Source organism: Scyliorhinus canicula, chromosome 18 (genome assembly GCF_902713615.1).
Source record: "Scyliorhinus canicula chromosome 18, sScyCan1.1, whole genome shotgun sequence".
NCBI lineage: Eukaryota > Metazoa > Chordata > Chondrichthyes > Carcharhiniformes > Scyliorhinidae > Scyliorhinus > Scyliorhinus canicula.
In genome coordinates, this window is record NC_052163.1 from 66,752,032 (window position 1) to 66,770,473 (window position 18,442).

Here is an 18,442-nt window from a genome sequence, read left to right on the forward strand (position 1 = left end):
TAAACTCGCTGAACTACAAGCAGACACTGGGGCCACTTGGCTCAAACTCCTGCCTTTAGCACTCTTCCAGCTACGTGCCACCCCCGCAGGAAAAACTCGCCTAAGCCCAGCAGAAATACTATATGGCAGACCCTTTCGAACGCCTTGGGACAGCAGTGTTCCACGGAATGTTCAATTCCATTACATGACTACCGAGATGGCTAATTATATATTAACACTAACTAGAATTTTGAAAGGATTACACTCCCGAGTTCGTGCCACCCAGGAAGAAGTCCCATCCATTACTCATGACGTCTCCATCAACCCTGGGGATTATGTCCTAATTCGAAATTGGACACGTAAAGGTTTGGAACCTCGATGGGAGGGTCCCCTACAGGTTCTACTCACTACCCCCACTGCAGTAAAAGTGGAGGGCCGGAACGCATGGGTACATATGCACCATTGTAAGTTAATTAAGTATCCATGATGTTCTAAACTTTTCCTTTAAGTCCTAGGAACACGAGTACCAGGATGAGACCCCTCTTCGCCGTCACAATACTCGCCACCCTGCTCTCTCTCGCTGCATCCGAAGGAAGGAGATGCCTGTACGGAAGCCGACACCCACCCATGTGCCGGGAAGGGACCCCACGATGTGGAACAACGACAGATCTCCGATGGATCACCACCGCTATCAAAACCTGCCCGACCACCGTTCCTCCCGACGACCAGAAGCGCCGATTCCTGATTACGTACATGGTTCTAATGTACGATCGCCGCACATGCAGGTGGAACCACCGGTGCATTGATAAGGACAGGGTACAAATTTCACCATCAAGGACTACTCACCCCTACTCGCCTTCCAGAAGGAAGCGGGCAACGCACCATGTAACGGCAAATTCTTTTCTGTTTATGTCCTATGTCTATGCTAAGAAAGTGGGTGTCTCCTCTTGCTGGGTATGTACACAGGTCCCGACCCATGCCCATGGAGGCGTTCCCTTGATATCTGTTCCTTTCTCGATCGAACAGACGGCTGAATGGGTTATATTCCAGACAGTTCAGAGAATATCACGCGTCTGGTAACCCATATCAGAGATGGAGTACAGCGCTTGCTACTCGCCGGTCAGGCTGACTGGTGGAGCTGGATGTGGTCCAATTCTTGGGCCACTTACCTATTCCATGGGCTCATTATCTTCGTTACCATCTGTTTGTTGCTCTGTATCATAGCTACTGGTGTGAAATGCCTATGCAACCGTTTGGGTGCCACTGCATTACCACAGATGCTTCAGAGATCCGCCCTAGACGAAAAAGAAAAACTGGTTCCACCTACCCCTGACCTATATGAGGAAGTGGCATCCTGCCGGAGCCTAGTAGAGGAGGACTACCATGGAGGCTGGACGGTGCCTTACTAGCTGACAAGGCCTTCAGCGAAAGTGTAGAAGTGGATTTCATTTGGAACTTTGCTGATAGGGTTAATATAACAGTTCTGAAAAGCTCTGTGAAAGAGATGTCAACAGGTCAAGGGATGAAATAAAGGGAGTGTGTCTGACCGGCATCTGTGAAAGCAAAGATGTCAGAAGGTTATGGGATGGAATATAGGGAGTGTGACTTTGGTACTAATTAATGGCCTGACCCGCATCTGTGAAAGCAGAGAGGTCAAAAAGGCAAAGAATGGAATGAATGGGAACCGTTACTTTATTGCAGAGATAACGTAATTAAGCTCGTTTGACCAGTTGGAACAAATAAACATTGAAATGTAAAAGGAAGGGCCTTGGAATGAGATAAGCCAGATGGCCATGGGATACAAAAACCTTTGTATTAATATTGATAGTGACTTGTGCTAATGATTATGTCAAAAATAACCTCCCGACCTCAAAGAATAATTCCATATATGTACATGTTCTGGATCCTTGCCAAATCATAGGTGTATCTAGGAATTTAAGGGAACCACCCCTAAGCTGTAAGATGTATAAAGATACCGTCCGTATTCTGGGATTTTGGCACTTCTCGAAGGTGGTTACCCGACTGCTTAGAGATTTATCCCGACCGTAAATAAACGAATATTCGTTACTGACGTGTTCGAGTGTTTTACTTCTGGACTGATGATCAGATACGTGAAAGCGCAATTCACATTTGGTGGCCCGTACGGGGATCTCCAGAGGGGTCTGCGCAACTAACCGGCGTAATTGACTGAGCTCGTTCAAAGTAGAGGACGAATTTGGCCCCCAACGTGAGTAAAAATTTCTTTTTCACCTTGGTATTCGCCTACTACTAGTTTGATCGTTGCTCAGCCTTGCCGTTGGTTTGTCGAGAAGCCTCTGCGAGATCCAGGTCAGTCCAGCGAACCCGTTTTAAAGAGGGTAAGTGAGTGAACCCTGTGGTTATCGTCTCTAGGGGCAGCCTGGGACTGCCGCCGTGATTCCAGGCAGCGTTCGCTGGAGTTACGGGCGGGGTTGCCAGGACTGCTAGGGGCAGCCTGAGGAGCCGCCGTGATTCCAGGCAGCGTTCGCTGGAGTTACGGGCGGGGTTCTCAGGATTGCTAGGGGACGGTTAACGGGCTGTGGGCAGCCTGGGACTGCCGCCGTGATTCCAGGCAGCGTTCGCTGGAGTTACGGGCGGGGTTGCCAGGACTGCTAGGGGCAGCCTGAGGAGCCGCCGTGATTCCAGGCAGCGTTCGCTGGAGTTACGGGCGGGGTTCTCAGGACTCGTTTGACCAGTTGGAACAAATAAACATTGAAATGTAAAAGGAAGGGCCTTGGAATGAGATAAGCCAGATGGCCATGGGATACAAAAACCTTTGTATTAATATTGATAGTGACTTGTGCTAATGATTATGTCAAAAATAACCTCCCGACCTCGAAGAATAATTCCATATATGTACATGTTCTGGATCCTTGCCAAATCATAGGTGTATCTAGGAATTTAAGGGGACCACCCCTAAGCTGTAAGATGTATAAAGATACCGTCCTTATTCTGGGATTTTGGCACTTCTCGAAGGTGGTTACCCGACTGCTTAGAGATTTGTCCCGGCCGTAAATAAACGAATATTCGTTACTGACGTGTTCGAGTGTTTTACTTCTGGACTGACGATCAGATACGTGAAAGCGCAATTCACAAAAGGATAGCGCGGGCCATAGCGGAATACACGGAGAACAACCAAAACGGGGAGGTCTCATCCTCCACGTTCTGGGAAGCGCTTAAGGCCGTACTAAGAGGGGAAATCATTGCCTACAAAGCGCAAAGAGATAGGGTGGAAAGGGTGGCTAGGCAGAAGCTGGTCGACTCCATACTGGAGGTAGACCGTAAATACTCCGAGGCCCCGACCGTAGAGCTCCTGGCGGAGAGAAAAGAATTACAAAGGAACTTTGACCTGCTCTCCACCAGGAAAGCAGTACACCAACTCCGCCAGGCACGCGGGACCCTGTACGAACACGGAGACAAAGCCAGCCGCCTGTTGGCACACCAGCTGAGAAAGCAGGCAGCCAGCAGGGAAATTGCGCAAATCAGAGGTACCAGAGGCACGTGGGAAACAGAACCAGAGAGGATTAACGAAACCTTCAAGGCCTTCTACCAAGAGCTATACACCTCGGAGCCCCCAACGGGGAAGGCTGGGATGAACCAGTTTCTTGATGGACTGGACATACCAGTCGTGGGAGAGGGCAGAAAACGGGATCTGGAAGCACCACTAGCACTGGGAGAGATCATGGAGAGCATTAGCTCCATGAAGACGGGGAAGGCGCCGGGACCGGACGGATTCCCGGCGGACTTCTACAAAAAATTCGCGACAGCGCTGGCCCCGCACCTGCGGGAGATGTTCACAGACTCGCTAGCTAGGGGCACACTGCCACCCACGTTAGCACAGGCCTCAATCTCGCTGATACCTAAGAAAGACAAAGACCCAACGGAATGTGGGTCATACAGACCCATATCTCTGCTGAACGCAGACGCCAAAATACTGGCCAAAATCCTAGCCAAAAGGCTAGAAGACTGTGTACCTGAGGTGGTCACAGAGGACCAGACGGGCTTCGTCAAAGGTAGACAGCTTACATCAGGCGCCTGCTGAACGTGATAATGACCCCCTCCGGGGAGAGAACACAAGAGGTGATCGTCTCCCTGGACGCAGAAAAGGCCTTCGACAGAGTCGAATGGAAATACCTCATAGAGGTACTGGAGCGGTTCGGGCTTGGAACAGGGTTCACCGCTTGGGTAAAGCTCCTATACAACGCTCCCATGGCGAGTGTACGGACCAACAATACCAACTCCCAATACTTCCAGCTGCACAGGGGCACCAGACAAGGATGCCCACTGTCCCCGCTGCTGTTCGCACTAGCAATTGAACCGCTAGCAATCGCGCTCAGGGCAGCAAAAAATTGGAGGGGGATCCGAAGGGGAGGTTGAGAGCACAGAGTCTCACTCTATGCGGATGATCTGCTCCTCTATATCTCGGACCCACAAAGCAGCATGGACGGAATCATAGCGCTCCTGAAAGAGTTTGGAGCCTTCTCGGGCTACAAACTCAACATGAGCAAAAGTGAGATCTTCCCAGTACACCCGCAAGGGGGGGGGGGGGGGGGGGGGGGGCAGCACTAAAGGGGCTGCCGTTCAAACAAGCCCGAAATAAATTCCGCTACCTGGGGATCCAAATAGCCCATGACTGGAAAGGGATCCACAAATGGAACCTCACCAGCCTGACGGAGGAAGTTAAAAAGGACCTGCAAAGATGGAACACACTCCCGCTCTCCCTCGCGGGGAGAGTCCAGACGATCAAAATGAACGTACTGCCCAGGTTCCTTTTCCTGTTTAGATCCATTCCGATCTACATCCCCAAGGCCTTTTTCAAAGCGCTGGACAAACATATCATGGCGTTCGTATGGGGGGGTAAAAATGCTAGGATCCCAAAGAAGGTCATACAAAAAACAAAATCCAGGGGGGGGCTAGCCCTCCCGAATCTACAATTCTACCACTGGGCGGCAACAGCCGAGCGAGTAAGGGGATGGATCCAGGAGCCAGAAGCCGAGTGGGTGCGTGCGGAGGAGGCCTCCTGCATGGGAACCTCCCTCCGGGCCCTCGCCACGGCAGCACTCCCATCCCCACCCAAAAAACACTCCACCAGCCCAGTGGTGACAGCCACCCTCCAATCCTGGAACCAACTGCGGCAGCAATTTGGCCTGTACAAAATGTCGGACAAGGCTCCCATCTGCAACAACCATAGGTTCAAACCAGCACTGACTGACGCCACCTTCAAAAGGTGGAGGCAGGACGGGGGGATACTGACAGTCAGGGACCTATACACAGACAACAGGATCGCAACACTGGACGAACTGACAGAGAAATTTCAGCTAGCTGGGGGGAACGAGCTACGGTACCTGCAGCTCAAAAACTTCCTACAAAAGGAGACAAGGACGTACCCACAACCGCCACGACAGACACTACTGGAAGACCTACTGGACGCAAGTATCCTAGAGAAAGGGAACTGTAGTGACATGTATGACCGACTGGTAGATAGGGACGACACCGTACTGGACGCAACAAGAAGGAAATGGGAGGACGACCTGGGGATGGAGATAGGGTGGGGACTCTGGAGCGAAGCACTGCATAGGGTCAACTCCACCTCCACGTGCGCAAGGCTCAGCCTGACGCAACTAAAAGTGGTACATAGAGCCCACTTAACGAGAAACCGTATGAGTAGGTTCTTCCCGGAGGTGGAGGACAAATGTGAGCGGTGCCAAAGAGGCCTGGCCAACCACGCCCACATGTTCTGGTCTTGCTCCAGACTTGTGGAGTACTGGACAGCCTTCTTCGAGGCTATGTCCAAAGTGGTGGGGGTGAGGGTGGAGCCATGCCCGATAGTGGCGGTCTTCGGGGTTTCAGACCAGCCAGATCTATTCCTGGGGAGGAGGGCGGACGCCCTTGCCTTTGCCTCCCTGATTGCCCGCCGTAGAATCCTGTTTGGCTGGCGGTCAGCAGCACCACCCAGAGCTGCAGACTGGCTGTCCGACCTCTCGGAATCTCTCCAAATGGAGAAATCAAATTCGCCATCCGAGGGTCGGACGACAGCTTCCACAGAACGTGGGAGCCATTCATGCAACTGTTCCGGGACCTGTTTGTGGCCAACGTACATGAGGAAGAATAGTCGGGTGGCCAAGAACCAGGGGAAAATGGACGGGAATCGGGGGAAGGTAGCCGGGGGGGGGGGGGGGGGGGGGGGGGCTACGGGCTCGGTATGGGGGTTTGATGGCAAGCCAAGGCCCAAACCAAACTATAAATAAATGCCTATAAACATGTGCCTCGGCCATATTGGGGAATGTAAAATATGTATGCTGGCTAAAGGGGGCGGCCACAATTATTGTTATGAAGATGCTTACCTGTAAATATTCATGTTAAATTTTTGTGTTTTCCTTTTTTTTTTCTCTCTCTCCAATAACTTGTAATTTGTCATATATAAAATATGAAAACTCAATAAAAAAACATTTATAAAAAAATAAAATTAATCATCAACAGCATCGGTGAAAAACCACATCTGGTCATTTCTATACACAGCAGCCATGACATTCACCCATCTCTTACCTATTGCCACGATCGGTGTTATGGCTGGCACTGCCAAAGGCAGCATGAACAAATAGATATAACGTGGGAAGAAGGGGGCCTTCCAGATGCTCGAGTCACCCAATCCAATGACATTGGTGTAGGCATGATGCAGCTTCAAATGCTGATGTATACCTATCTCCGCCGTGAAAGATCCACAAACCTGAGAAAGATTGGCACCTGTAAACATTCCCAAACCTGGAAAAGATTGACTCCTTTAAACATTGCCAATCCTAGAAAAGGTTGACTCCTTTAAACATTCCCAAACCTGGGAATGATTGACTCCTTTAACCATTGCCAGACCTGAGAAAGATTGACTTCAGTAAGCATTTCTGTATGATGTATGCAACACCTTTATCAATGTAAATTCAGAGTCTTTGGCAGTCGAGTGAACGACACAGTAAATTGGGCAATTGTGTAAAATCACTTTCAATTATGGCAGCACGGTAGCATGGTGGTTAGCATAAATGCTTCACAGCTCCAGGGTCCCAGGTTCAATTCCCGGCTGGATCACTGTCTGTGCGGAGTCTGCACGTCCTCCCCGTGTGTTTCCTCCGGGTGCTCCGGTTTCCTCCCACAGTCCAAAGATGTGCGGGTTAGGTGGATTGGCCATGCTAAATTGCCCGTAGTGTCCTTAAAAACTAAGGGGGGGGGAGTTGTTGGGTTACGGGTATAGGGTGGATACGTGGGTTTGAGTAGGGTGATCATGGCTCGGCACAACATCGAGGGCCGAAGGGCCTGTTCTGTGCTGTACTGTTCTATGTTCTATGTTCTAATTCATTGTCACTGACTTTGTGTGTTTACAGTCCCTTGTCAGTACGGATCACGAGTTCAGAATAAATCCTGTTGTTAGCACAAAGGGTTGGAGTCAAATATTGAGAGTAGGACAAGGGATCACAGGATCAATCCCCAAGAATGGGACAAAGATCGCAGATATCCACAGTGAACACCTAATCTTTGGTCATGGGCGAGATTCTCCGTCCCACTACGCCACATTTCTCCACCGACCGGCCGGCGGGATTCTCCGTTACGCCAGCCGGTCAATGGGGTTTGCCATTGTGGGGCAGCCCCACACCGTCGGGAAACCTCCGGGCACCAGCATAACGGAGAATCACGCAGACGGAGAATCCCGGCCTATGTATCGGGAGGAAAAATCGGACTTCAGGCTACCCAGTCCGGGAAAGGTCACCCAGTTCTGGACAAGGTCATCCAGTCTGGACATGGTCACCCAGTGTGAGAAAGATCACCTAGTTTGGGAAAGGTCACCCAGTCCAGCAAAGGTCACCCAATCTGGATAAGGTCATCCAGTCTGGACAAGGTCACCCAGTGTGGGGGAAAGGTCACCTCGTCTGGGAAAGGTCACCCAGTTCGGGAAAGGTCACCCAGTCCGACAAAGGTCACCCAATCTGGACAAGGTCACCTAGTGTGGGGGAAAGGTCATCCAGTCTGGACAAGGTCACCCAGTGTGGGGGAAAGGTCACCCAGTTCGGGAAAGGTCACCCAGTCCGACAAAGGTCACCCAATCTGGACAAGGTCACCCAGTGTGGGGGAAAGGTCATCCAGTCTGGACAAGGTCACCCAGTTCGGGAAAGGTCACCTAGTCTGGGAAAGGTCACCCAGTCCGGCAAAGGTCATCCAATCTGGACAAGGAAGAGAAGGCAGGGAGTGGTTGCTCAATGCAGCAGAGCTGGTGGGCTGAAGTGCATTAGTTTCCATGCGAGGCGTATTTCAGGTAAGACAGTTGAACTTAGAGCTTGGATTAGTACTTGGAATTATGATGCTCTCGCTATTACAGAAACTTGGTTGAAAGAGGGACAGCATTGGCAACTAAACATTCCGGATTTAGATGCTTCAGGCAGGATAGAGGAGATGCAAAAGGAGTGGGAAAGTTGCATTATTGGTTAAGGAGAATATTACAGCTGTGCTGAGGAAGGACACCTTGGAGGGTTCAGGCAGTGAGGCAATATGGGTAGAGCTCAGGAATAGGAAGGGTGCTGTCACAATGTTGGGGGTTTACTAAAGACCTCCGACAGCCAGCAGGAGATAGAGGAGCAGATATTCAGACAGATCTTGGAAAGGTAAATAAACAATAGAGTTGTCGTTTCATAGAATTTACAGTGTAGAAGGAGGCCATTCGGCCCATCGAGTCTGCACCGGCTCTTGGAAAGAGCACCCTACCCAAGGTCAACACCTCCACCCTATCCCCATAACCCAGTAACCCCACCCAACACTAAGGGCAATTTTGAACACTGAGGGCAATTTATCATGGCCAATCCACCTAACCTGCACATCTTTGGACTGTGGGAGGAAACCGGAGCACCCGGAGGAAACCCACGCACACACGGGGAGAACTTGCAGACTCCGCACAGACAGTGACCCAAGCTGGGAATTGAACTTGGGATCCTGGAGCTGTGAAGCGATTGTGCTATCCACAATGCTACCGTGGTGGATGATTTTAACTTTCCGTATATTGACGGGGGCACACTTACTTCTAGAGGCATGGATGGAGCAGAATTTGTAAGGAGCGTCCAGGAGGGTTTCTTGAAACAATATGTGAACAACCCAACTCGGGAAGGGGCCGTATTAGACCTGGTGCTGGGAAATGAGCCCAGCCACGTGATCAAAGTTTCAGTAGGAGATCATTTCAGGAACAGTGATCGTATAACCCCCCAGGGCCTGGTGAAAATACTGAGGGAGGCAAGGGAGGAAATTGCTGGGGCCTTGACAATAATCTTAGTAGCCTCATTGGCTACAGGTGAAGTTCCAAAGGACTGGAGAGTAGCCAATGTTGTTCCATTGTTTAAGAAGGGCAGCAGGGATAATCCAGGAAATTATAGGCCGGTTAGCTTTACGACAAGGCAGAATCGCCAAGCAGAAATTTATGGCCAAGTTCCGCACACATGAGTACGGCCTCAACCGGGACCTTGGATTCATGTCGCATTACATTCATCCCCCACCATCTGGCCTGGACTTGCAAAATCCTACCAACTATCCTGGCTTGAGACAATTCACACCTCTTTAACCTGGGGTTACCCCTCTCTCCAGTTGCTCCGTCGAGACTTGTAGACTTAATTACCTGCAAAGACTCGCATTCAGAGTATCGTCTTACATCTTTGGCTTTGTCTATATATGTTTCTGGAACCCACCTCTTCATTCACCTGAGGAAGGAGCTGTGATCCGAAAGCTAGTGATTCGAAACAAACGTGTTGGACTTTAACCTGGCGTTGTAAGACTTCTTACTGTTTGTAGGCAACCTCTGTGTTATTCAATCTCAGAGGGTTACAACTTCTCAATGTAGGTGACTGAACTCAGTGTCTGAAGCTCCTACCTACCACCCACTGCCATTGACTCCATTCCCCTCTGCAGTTACCTGTTCAGGATGAGTCAGGCAACTAGGCATTCTGTTAGGCCCTCAGTCCAACTTCCAAGTCTTGAATGGCCACATTCGTACTTCCAACCTGCCAACACTGCCACCTCTCAATTTGAACCCTTGACCATGGCTTCATCCATGCCCACAATGCAACACCACTAACACTCCTTTTACCCTCCTTTTCAAACTTCAACTGTTCAGCAAAGCTTTCTAACTCTCTCTCTTCCTTGCCCTCTGCTCACTAGCCTCACTGTTAAGCAGTGTGGGACAAAGAGCACTAGGGCAATAGCTATCGGGGACTCTATAGTTAGGGATTCAGATTGGCACTTCTGTAGACGTGAAAGAGACTCCAGGATGGTATGTTGCCCTCCCTGGTGCCAGGGTCAAGGTGTCTCTGAACAAATACAGGACATCCTGAACGTGGGGGATGAACGGCCAGAAGTCATAGTACACATAGGTATTAATGGCATTGGCAGGAAAAGCGATGAGGTCCTGCAGAAGGAGTTCAGGGAATTACGCAGTAAATTAAAAAGAAGGACCTCAAGGGTTGTAATTTCAGGATTACTCCCTGTGCCACGTGTCAAGTGAGGCTAGAAATAGGAGGATAGTGCAGCTAAATTGGTGGTGTAGGAGGGAGAGTTTCAGATTTTTGGGCCATTGGGGTCTCTTCCAGGGCAGATGGGACCTGTGCAAGAAGGACGGGAGGGGCACCAATATTCTGTCTGGGAGGATTTAAACTAGTTAGGTAGGGGGGTGGGAACCAGAACGATAGCTTATTAAGTATAATAACTGAAGAGGAAATAGAGAGCAAAAATAAGAGAACAACAACATCACTCTTTCTGCTCAAACGCAGTGGTTTGAAGTGTATTTGTTTCAACGCCAGAAGTATAGCAGGTAAGGCCGATTAACTTAGAGCACTGATTAGTACTTGGAATTATGATGTTGTGGCTATCACAGAAACGTGGTTAAAGGAAGGGGAGGATTGGCAGCTGAACTTTGGAGGATATAGAGCTTCAGGAGAGATAGAGGAGGATGTAAAAGGTGTGGGGGAGTAGCATTGCTGGTTAAGGAAAATGTTATCGCAGTTTTGAAGGAGGACACCTCGGAGAGCTCATACAGTAAGTCAATCTGGGTAGAGCTCAGGAACAGGAAGAGAGCAATCACAATGTTGGGGGTTTTTAGAACAGTACAGCACAGAACAGGCCCTTCGGCCCTCGATGTTGTGCCGAGCAATGATCACCCTACTCAAACCGACGTATCCACCCTATACCCGTAACCCAACAACCCCCCCACCCTTAACCTTTTTTACTTTTTTAAGGACACTACGGGCAATTTAGCATGGCCAATCCACCTAACCCGCACATCTTTGGACTGTGGGAGGAAACCGGAGCACCCGGGGGAAACCCACGCACACACGGGGAGGACGTACAGACTCCGCACAGACAGTGACCCAGCCGGGAATCGAACCTGGGACCCTGGAGCTGTGAAGCATTTATGCTAACCACCATGCTACCGTGCTGCCCCTTTATTACAGGCCCCCAACTGCCAGCGAGAGATAGAGGAGCAGATGGGTAGAGAGATTTTGGATAGGTGCAAAAGTTACAGGGTTGCTGTGGTAGGAGATTTTAACTTCCCCTATATTTACTGGAATTCGCTTAGTGCTAGGGGCTTGGATGGGGCAGAGTTTGTAAGGTTTATCCAGGAATGCTTACATAGAACGATACAGCGCAGTACAGGCCCTTTGGCCCTCGATGTTGCACCGACATGGAAAAAAAACTAAAGGCCATCTAACCTACACTATGCCCTTATCATCCATATGCTTATCCAATAAATTTTTTAATGCCCTCAATGTTGGCGAGTTCACTACTGTTGCAGGTAGGGCATTCCACGGCCTCACCACTCTTTGCGTAAAAAACCCACCTCTGACCTCTGTCCTATATCTATTACCCCTCAATTTAAGGCTATGTCCCCTCGTGCTAGCCACCTCCATCCGCGGGAGAAGGCTCTCGCTGTCCACCCTATCTAACCCTCTGATCATTTTGTATGCCTCTATTAAGTCACCTCTTAACCTTCTTCTCTCTAACGAAAACAACCTCAAGTCCATCAGCCTTTCCTCATAAGATTTTCCCTCCATACCAGGCAACATCCTGGTAAATCTCCTCTGAACCCGTTCCAAAGCTTCTACGTCCTTCCTATAATGAGGCGGCCAGAACTGTACGCAATACTCCAAATGCGGCCGTACTAGAGTTTTGTACAACTGCAACATGACCTCATGGCTCCGGAACTCAATCCCTCTGCCAATAAAGGCCAACACACCATCGGCCTTCTTCACTACCCTATCAACCTGGGTGGCAACTTTCAGGGATCTATGTACATGGACACCGAGATCCCTCTGCTCATCCACACTACCAAGAATTTTACCATTAGCCAAATATTCCGCATTCCTGTTATTCTTTCCAAAGTGAATCACCTCACACTTCTCCACATTAAACTCCATTTGCCACCTCTCAGCCCAGCTCTGCAGCTTATCTATGTCCCTCTGTAACCTGCAACATCCTTCCGCACTGTCTACAACTCCACCGACTTTAGTGTCGTCTGCAAATTTACTCACCCATTTACTCTTGATGCAATATGTAGATAGTCCAATTGGGGAAGGGGCAGTACTGGATCTGGTATTGGGGAATGAGCCTGGACAGGTGGCTAAGGTTTCAGTAGGAGAACATTTTGGGAGTAGTGACCACAATTCCGTAAGTTTTCGGGTTCTTTTGGATAGGGATTAGGGCAGGGGTGGGCAAACTTTTCCGTGCAAGGGCCGCATTCAGAAATTCACAATTCACAAAGGGCCGCATAGTATATTAAGTAAAATAATTACGTCACCCGGTTATGATTCTGGGCGCCTCATATAGAACATAGAACAGTGCAGCACAGAACAGGCCCTTCGGCCCTCGACGTTGTGCCAAGCAATGATCACCCTACTCAAGTCAACGTATCCACCCTATACCAGTAAGTAACCCAACAGCCCCCCCACCCATTAACCTTTAAAAAAAAAATTTAAAAAAAAAAAAAAAAAATTTTTTTAAAAAAAATTTTTTTTTTTTTTTTTTAATGACTTGGTGGGCCGCAGAAATACCTTTGGCGGGCCGCATGCGGCCCGCGGGCCGTAGTTTGCCCACCCCTGGATTAGGGTAATCCTCGCATTAAGGTACTGAACTGGGGAAAGGCAAATTACGATAACATTAGATAGGAATTGAAGAATTTGGATTGGATGCGGCTGTTGGAGGGTAAATCAACATCGGACATGTGGGAATCTTTCAAGCAACAGTTCATTCGGGTTCAGGAAAGTCACCTTCCTGAGAGAATGAAGGATAAGTGTGGGAAGTTTAGGAAGCCTTGGATAACCAGGGATATTGTGAACCTCGTCAATAAGAAAAAGGAGGTTTTTGTTGGGTCTAGAAGGGGGGGGGGGGGGTGTCAGTCAAAACCCTTGATGCATATGAAGAAAGTAGGAAGGTACTTAAGCATGAAATTAGGAGGCTAGGACGGGTCATTAAAAGATCTTGGCAAGTAGGATTAAGGTGAATTCCAAAGCTTTTTATTCATATGTAAAAAGCAAAAGGGTGGTCAGAGAAAGGATTGGACCACTTCAGGACAGTGGGGGGAATCTATGTGTTGAGCCAGAAGAAATGGGCGAGGTACTAAATGAGTACTTTGCACCAGTGTTCGCCAAAGAAAAGGACTTTGTGGAAGATGATTCTTGTGTAGGGTGTGTGGGCAGTCTGGGTCATGTTGACATCAAAAAGGGGGATGTATTGGGTGTTTTAAAAGACATTAAGGTAGACAGGTCTCCTATGCACGATGGGAGTTACCCAGAATACTGAGGGAAGCAAGGAAGGAAATTACTGGGGCCTTAACTGACATATTTGTATCCTCATTGGTTACAGGTGAGATCCCAGAGGACTGGAGAATAGCTACTGTGGTACCGCTGTTTAAGAAAGGTAGCAGGGATAATCCTGGAAACTATAGGCAGGTGAGCCTTACATCGGTAGTAGGTAAATTATTGGAGCGAATCCTCAGGGACAGGATTTAGACCCACTTGTAAACAAATGGACTCATTAGCGATAGACAGCACGGGAGGGGAGGTCATGCCTCATTAACTTGATCAAGCTTTTTGAGGAGTTGACAAAAATGATTGATAAGGGGAGGGCGGTGGATTTTGTTTATGTGGACTTCAGTAAAGCCTTTAACAAGGTGCCTCATGGCAGACTGGTACAAAAGGTGAAGACACACGGGATCAGAGGTGAGGTGGCAAGATGGATACAGAACTGGCTCGGTCACAGAAGGCAGTGGAAGGGTGTTTTTGTTAATGGAACATTGTGACTAGTGGTGTTCCATAGGGATCGGTGCTGGGGCCTCTGTTGTTAGTAGTATACTTAAACGATTTGGAGGAAAATGTAGCTCGTGTTGAGGATTCTCAGAGGATACAGCAGGACATAGATAGGTTGGAGACTTGGGCAGAGAAATGGCAAATGGAGTTTAATCCGGACAAATGTGAGGTAATGCATTTCGGTAGGTCAAACATAGAGGGGAAATATACCGTAAATGGCAAAACTCTTTGGAATATAGAAAGTCAGAAAGATCTGGCGTACAGGTCCACAGATCTTTGAAAGTAGCAACACAAGTGGACAAGGTAGTGAAGACAGCATACGGAATGTGTGCCTTCATTGGACGGGGCATCAAGTATAAAAACTGGCAAGTCATGCTACAGTTGTCTCATAGAGTTTACAGTGCAGAAGGAGGCCATTTGGCCCATCAAATCTGCACTGACTGTTGGAAAGACCACCCCAATTAAGCCCACACTTCTACCCTATCCCCGTAACCCAGTAACCCCTCCTAATCTTTTTGGACACTAAGGGCAATTTAGCATGGCCGATCCACTTTACCTGCACACCTGTGGACTGTGGGAGGAAAGCGGAGCACTGGAAGGAAAACCACACAGACATGGGGAGAACGTGCAGGCTCCGCATAGACAGTGACCCAAGCCGGGACCCTGAACCTGGGACCCTGCAGCTGTGAAGCCACAGTGCTAACCACTGTGCTACCGTGCTGCCCACACAAACCTTGGTAAGGAGGCACTTGGAATATTGCGTACATTTCTGGTCACCACACTACCAGAAGGATGTGGAAGCTTTGGAGAGGGCGCAGAGGAAATTTGCCAGGATATTTGCCTGGTCTGGAAGAGGCTGAATAGACTTGGACTGTTTTCATTAGAACGATGGAGGTTGAGGAGTGATCTGATAGCGGTCTACAAGATTATATGGGGCACTCTTTCCCAGGTTGGAGGGGTCAACGAGCAGGGGGCATAGGATTAAGGTCTGTGGGACAAAGTTTAGAGGAGATGTGTGAGGCAGGTTTTTTACGCAGAGGGTGGTGAGTGCCTGGAACGCGTTGCCATGGGAGGTTGTGGAAGCAGATACATTAACGACTTTCAAAAGGCATCTTGACAAATGGATAGGATGGATATAGAGGGATACGGCGCTAGGAAGTGCTGAGGGTTTTGGCCAAGGGTGGTGTCATGATCAGTACAGGCTTGGAGGGCCGAAGGGCCTGTTCCTGTGCTGTATTGTTCTTTGTTTACTACCTTTGTATAAGTCTATGCAGTTATTTGCAATACAAACTCCACACAAAGCAATGTTCACATCACCCGTTCTGGACTGAAAGGATTAGGTGGAAATGGAGACAGAATAATAATCACATGAAATAGAAAGAGGGAAGGAGAGAGGGGTGGGAAGGAGAGATTAAAGGAGGGAAGGGGAGAGGGTAGGAGGTGAGATGAGGGGGATGGAAAGGGAGGGGAGTGAAAGGGGAAGGTGGGGGGTGGAGAAGGTGTACCTCCAGTGAGCAGACAAACAACTTTTCTTTGTTTGTTATAGGATTGAGAAAAGCCTCAGAGACTCCATTGTCATTCAAGACATTGACATTTGACAATGTGCGGATTGTTCACACAGGCTCACATTGATGGGGCTGTGCCAGCACTCTGTGTGAAATCGTTCAGAAACTCCCACATCCTAACTCCCACATTACTCCATTTCTCGGAACCTTTCTCTTTGCTTTTGAAGGATGTTATCCACCGTCCCAATTTCTTGACCCCCCTCCTCCCCCATAGGGTACTGATCCCATAGAGGTGCAGCCCCTCTGCTGTTCAACCAGGGGGTCATTCGTCTCTTGTTTAGGAGGTTATTGAACTGTTTTTAAAAAATTTTTTAAATTTAAATTTAGAGTACCCAACTCATTTTTTTCCAATTAAGGGTCAATTTAGCATAGCCAATCCACCTAGCCTGCACATTGGCTAGGGCTGTGGGGGCAAAACCCATGCAAACACGGGGAGAATGTGCAAACTCAACACGGACAGTGACCCAGAGCTGGGATCGAACCTGGGACCTCGGCGCCGTGGGGCAGCAGTGCTAACCACTGCGCCACCATGCTGCCGTAGAGTATGAGGACAGGAGGGTCGCCCGCATCGTGGGGTCCACTGCATCCTTCACAACGTAGTGCAGCAGAGGGGCGATGTGCTGGAGGAGGATGAGGAGGAAGGGCAGGCCTCGTCAGGTGAAGAGGATGAGGGGCAGAGGGACAATGAGCAGGACATGGGACCTGGCCAGGCACGGGAGGCCCCACACGCTACCGCCAGGGCCAGCACACACGAGGCGCACTCATTGCGACACGTTTCACAGACTAGGGGGAGGGGTAACGCTGGTCAGGGTCACGGACACCACTCTGGTGCGGCCGCATTTGGAGTATTGCATGCAGTTCTGGTCGCCGCATTACAGGAAGGATGTGGAAGCATTGGAAAGGGTACAGAGGAAATTTACAAGGATGTTGCCTGGTATGGAGGGAAGATCTTATGAGGAAAGGCTGAGGGACTTGAGGCTGTTTTCGTTAGAGAGAGGAAGGTTAAAAGGTGACTTAATTGAGGCATACAAGATGATCAGAGGATTAGATAGGGTGGACAGTGAGAGCCTTTTTCCTCGGATGGTGATGTCTAGCACGAGGGGACATAGCTTTAAATTGAGGGGAGATAGATATAGGACAGATGTCAGAGGCAGGTTCTTTACTCAGAGAGTAGTAAGGGCGTGGAATGCCCTGCCTGCAACAGTAGTGGACTCATCAACACTAAACGCATTCAAATGGTCATTGGATAGGCATATGGGCGATAAGGGAATAGTGTAGATGGGCTTTAGAGGAGTTTCACAGGTCGGCGCAACATCGAGGGCCGAAGGGCCTGTACTGCGCTGTAATGTTCTATGTTCTATCCCACACCCCCTCACCTCCCACACCACCGAACCCCTCACCTTCCACACCACCAAACCCCTCACCTTCCACACCACCAAACCACCCGCATGCACACCCCACCGTGACAAATACCTGCGGCGCTAAGAGCTCAGGGCACTGAGTTGGCAGTAGCAGCGGGTCTGATCCATGGGATGGAGGATGATGAAACCCCCTCTGCAATTTGCTCTGGTGCTTCACATCATTTGATAATGTATGACTCATGCCCACAGTCGCCCTTCCATCTGGTTGATCCCTGGGGAGGGGGTGCAGGGGACGGGGCTGGGGGGGAGCACTATCCACCCACTGGGCCTTCACTCGTTCCTCAACCCCATTCCCACTGGCCAGCACTGACCGTCCCACACCCACACTCATCAGACGGAGCACAGAGGCAGGTTTCAACGGTGTTAACAGGTGTTTAATGTGAAGATGTATATAGTCTGTGCCCTCGCCCCTATAACTAGACTTTGCCCTGCACCAATGACAACTTAACTGGTGTCTAACTTTCTTGCCTCGGGCACCTAACACTGCGCCCAGGTGGTTCCCCACACGGTACAGCAGGACTGGAGGCGGTCTGCTGTGACTCCTGCCCTGCGACGAGGGTCCCTGTTGGTGCACATTTCCTGGGGTGGCCCGGCCTGGATGGGCCCAGCTGCTGCTCAGGCCTCCTGGGTGGTGTGGTGCCGCCATGTTGGCTGCGATGGTGTGAGTGGGGGGTGGGGGTTGGGGGTGGGAGGGAATGAATCCCTTAAGTGCAGCTGCAGCTGTGCGGCAACCATGGGACCGGCAAATCCGGTGCCTTTTCACGTGCTGGCCCCGTTAGAGTTGGTGAATCGTTGCACTTGCGCCTCTCGTCCACACTTTTCACGACGGTGTCAGCACTTAGTCTCAGAAATGGAGAATCCAGCCCCATGGCCCGGTATTCACCCTTGCATAACACCCCATCATCTAGTCCACCATTACTCTCTATTCCCGTCACTCAAGCCACTTCACATCCAAGTTGCCACCGTCCTTTATATTCCACAGGTCTCAACTTTGCTGACAGGCCGACATCATGGCACTTAATCCAATACGTTTTGGAAATCTATGTGCACCAAATTTAGCCGCATTGCCCTCAACAACTATCCATGATCTCATCAAAAACTCAAGTTATTTAATCACTTTTTGCCTTTTACAAATGCTGCT

General features: G+C 49.6%; 1 protein-coding gene across 1 annotated transcript in view; it reads right to left on the reverse strand.

Annotated features, from left to right (window-relative positions):
* Window positions 1-18,442, reverse strand: part of fads6 (fatty acid desaturase 6) — a 108,665-nt gene that overhangs the window by 49,260 nt on the left and 40,963 nt on the right. Inside the window, exon 3 of the mRNA XM_038777959.1 lies at window positions 6,544-6,724. Within this exon, the coding sequence (XP_038633887.1) occupies window positions 6,544-6,724 (181 nt within the window). The remainder of the gene's footprint in view (window positions 1-6,543; window positions 6,725-18,442) is intronic.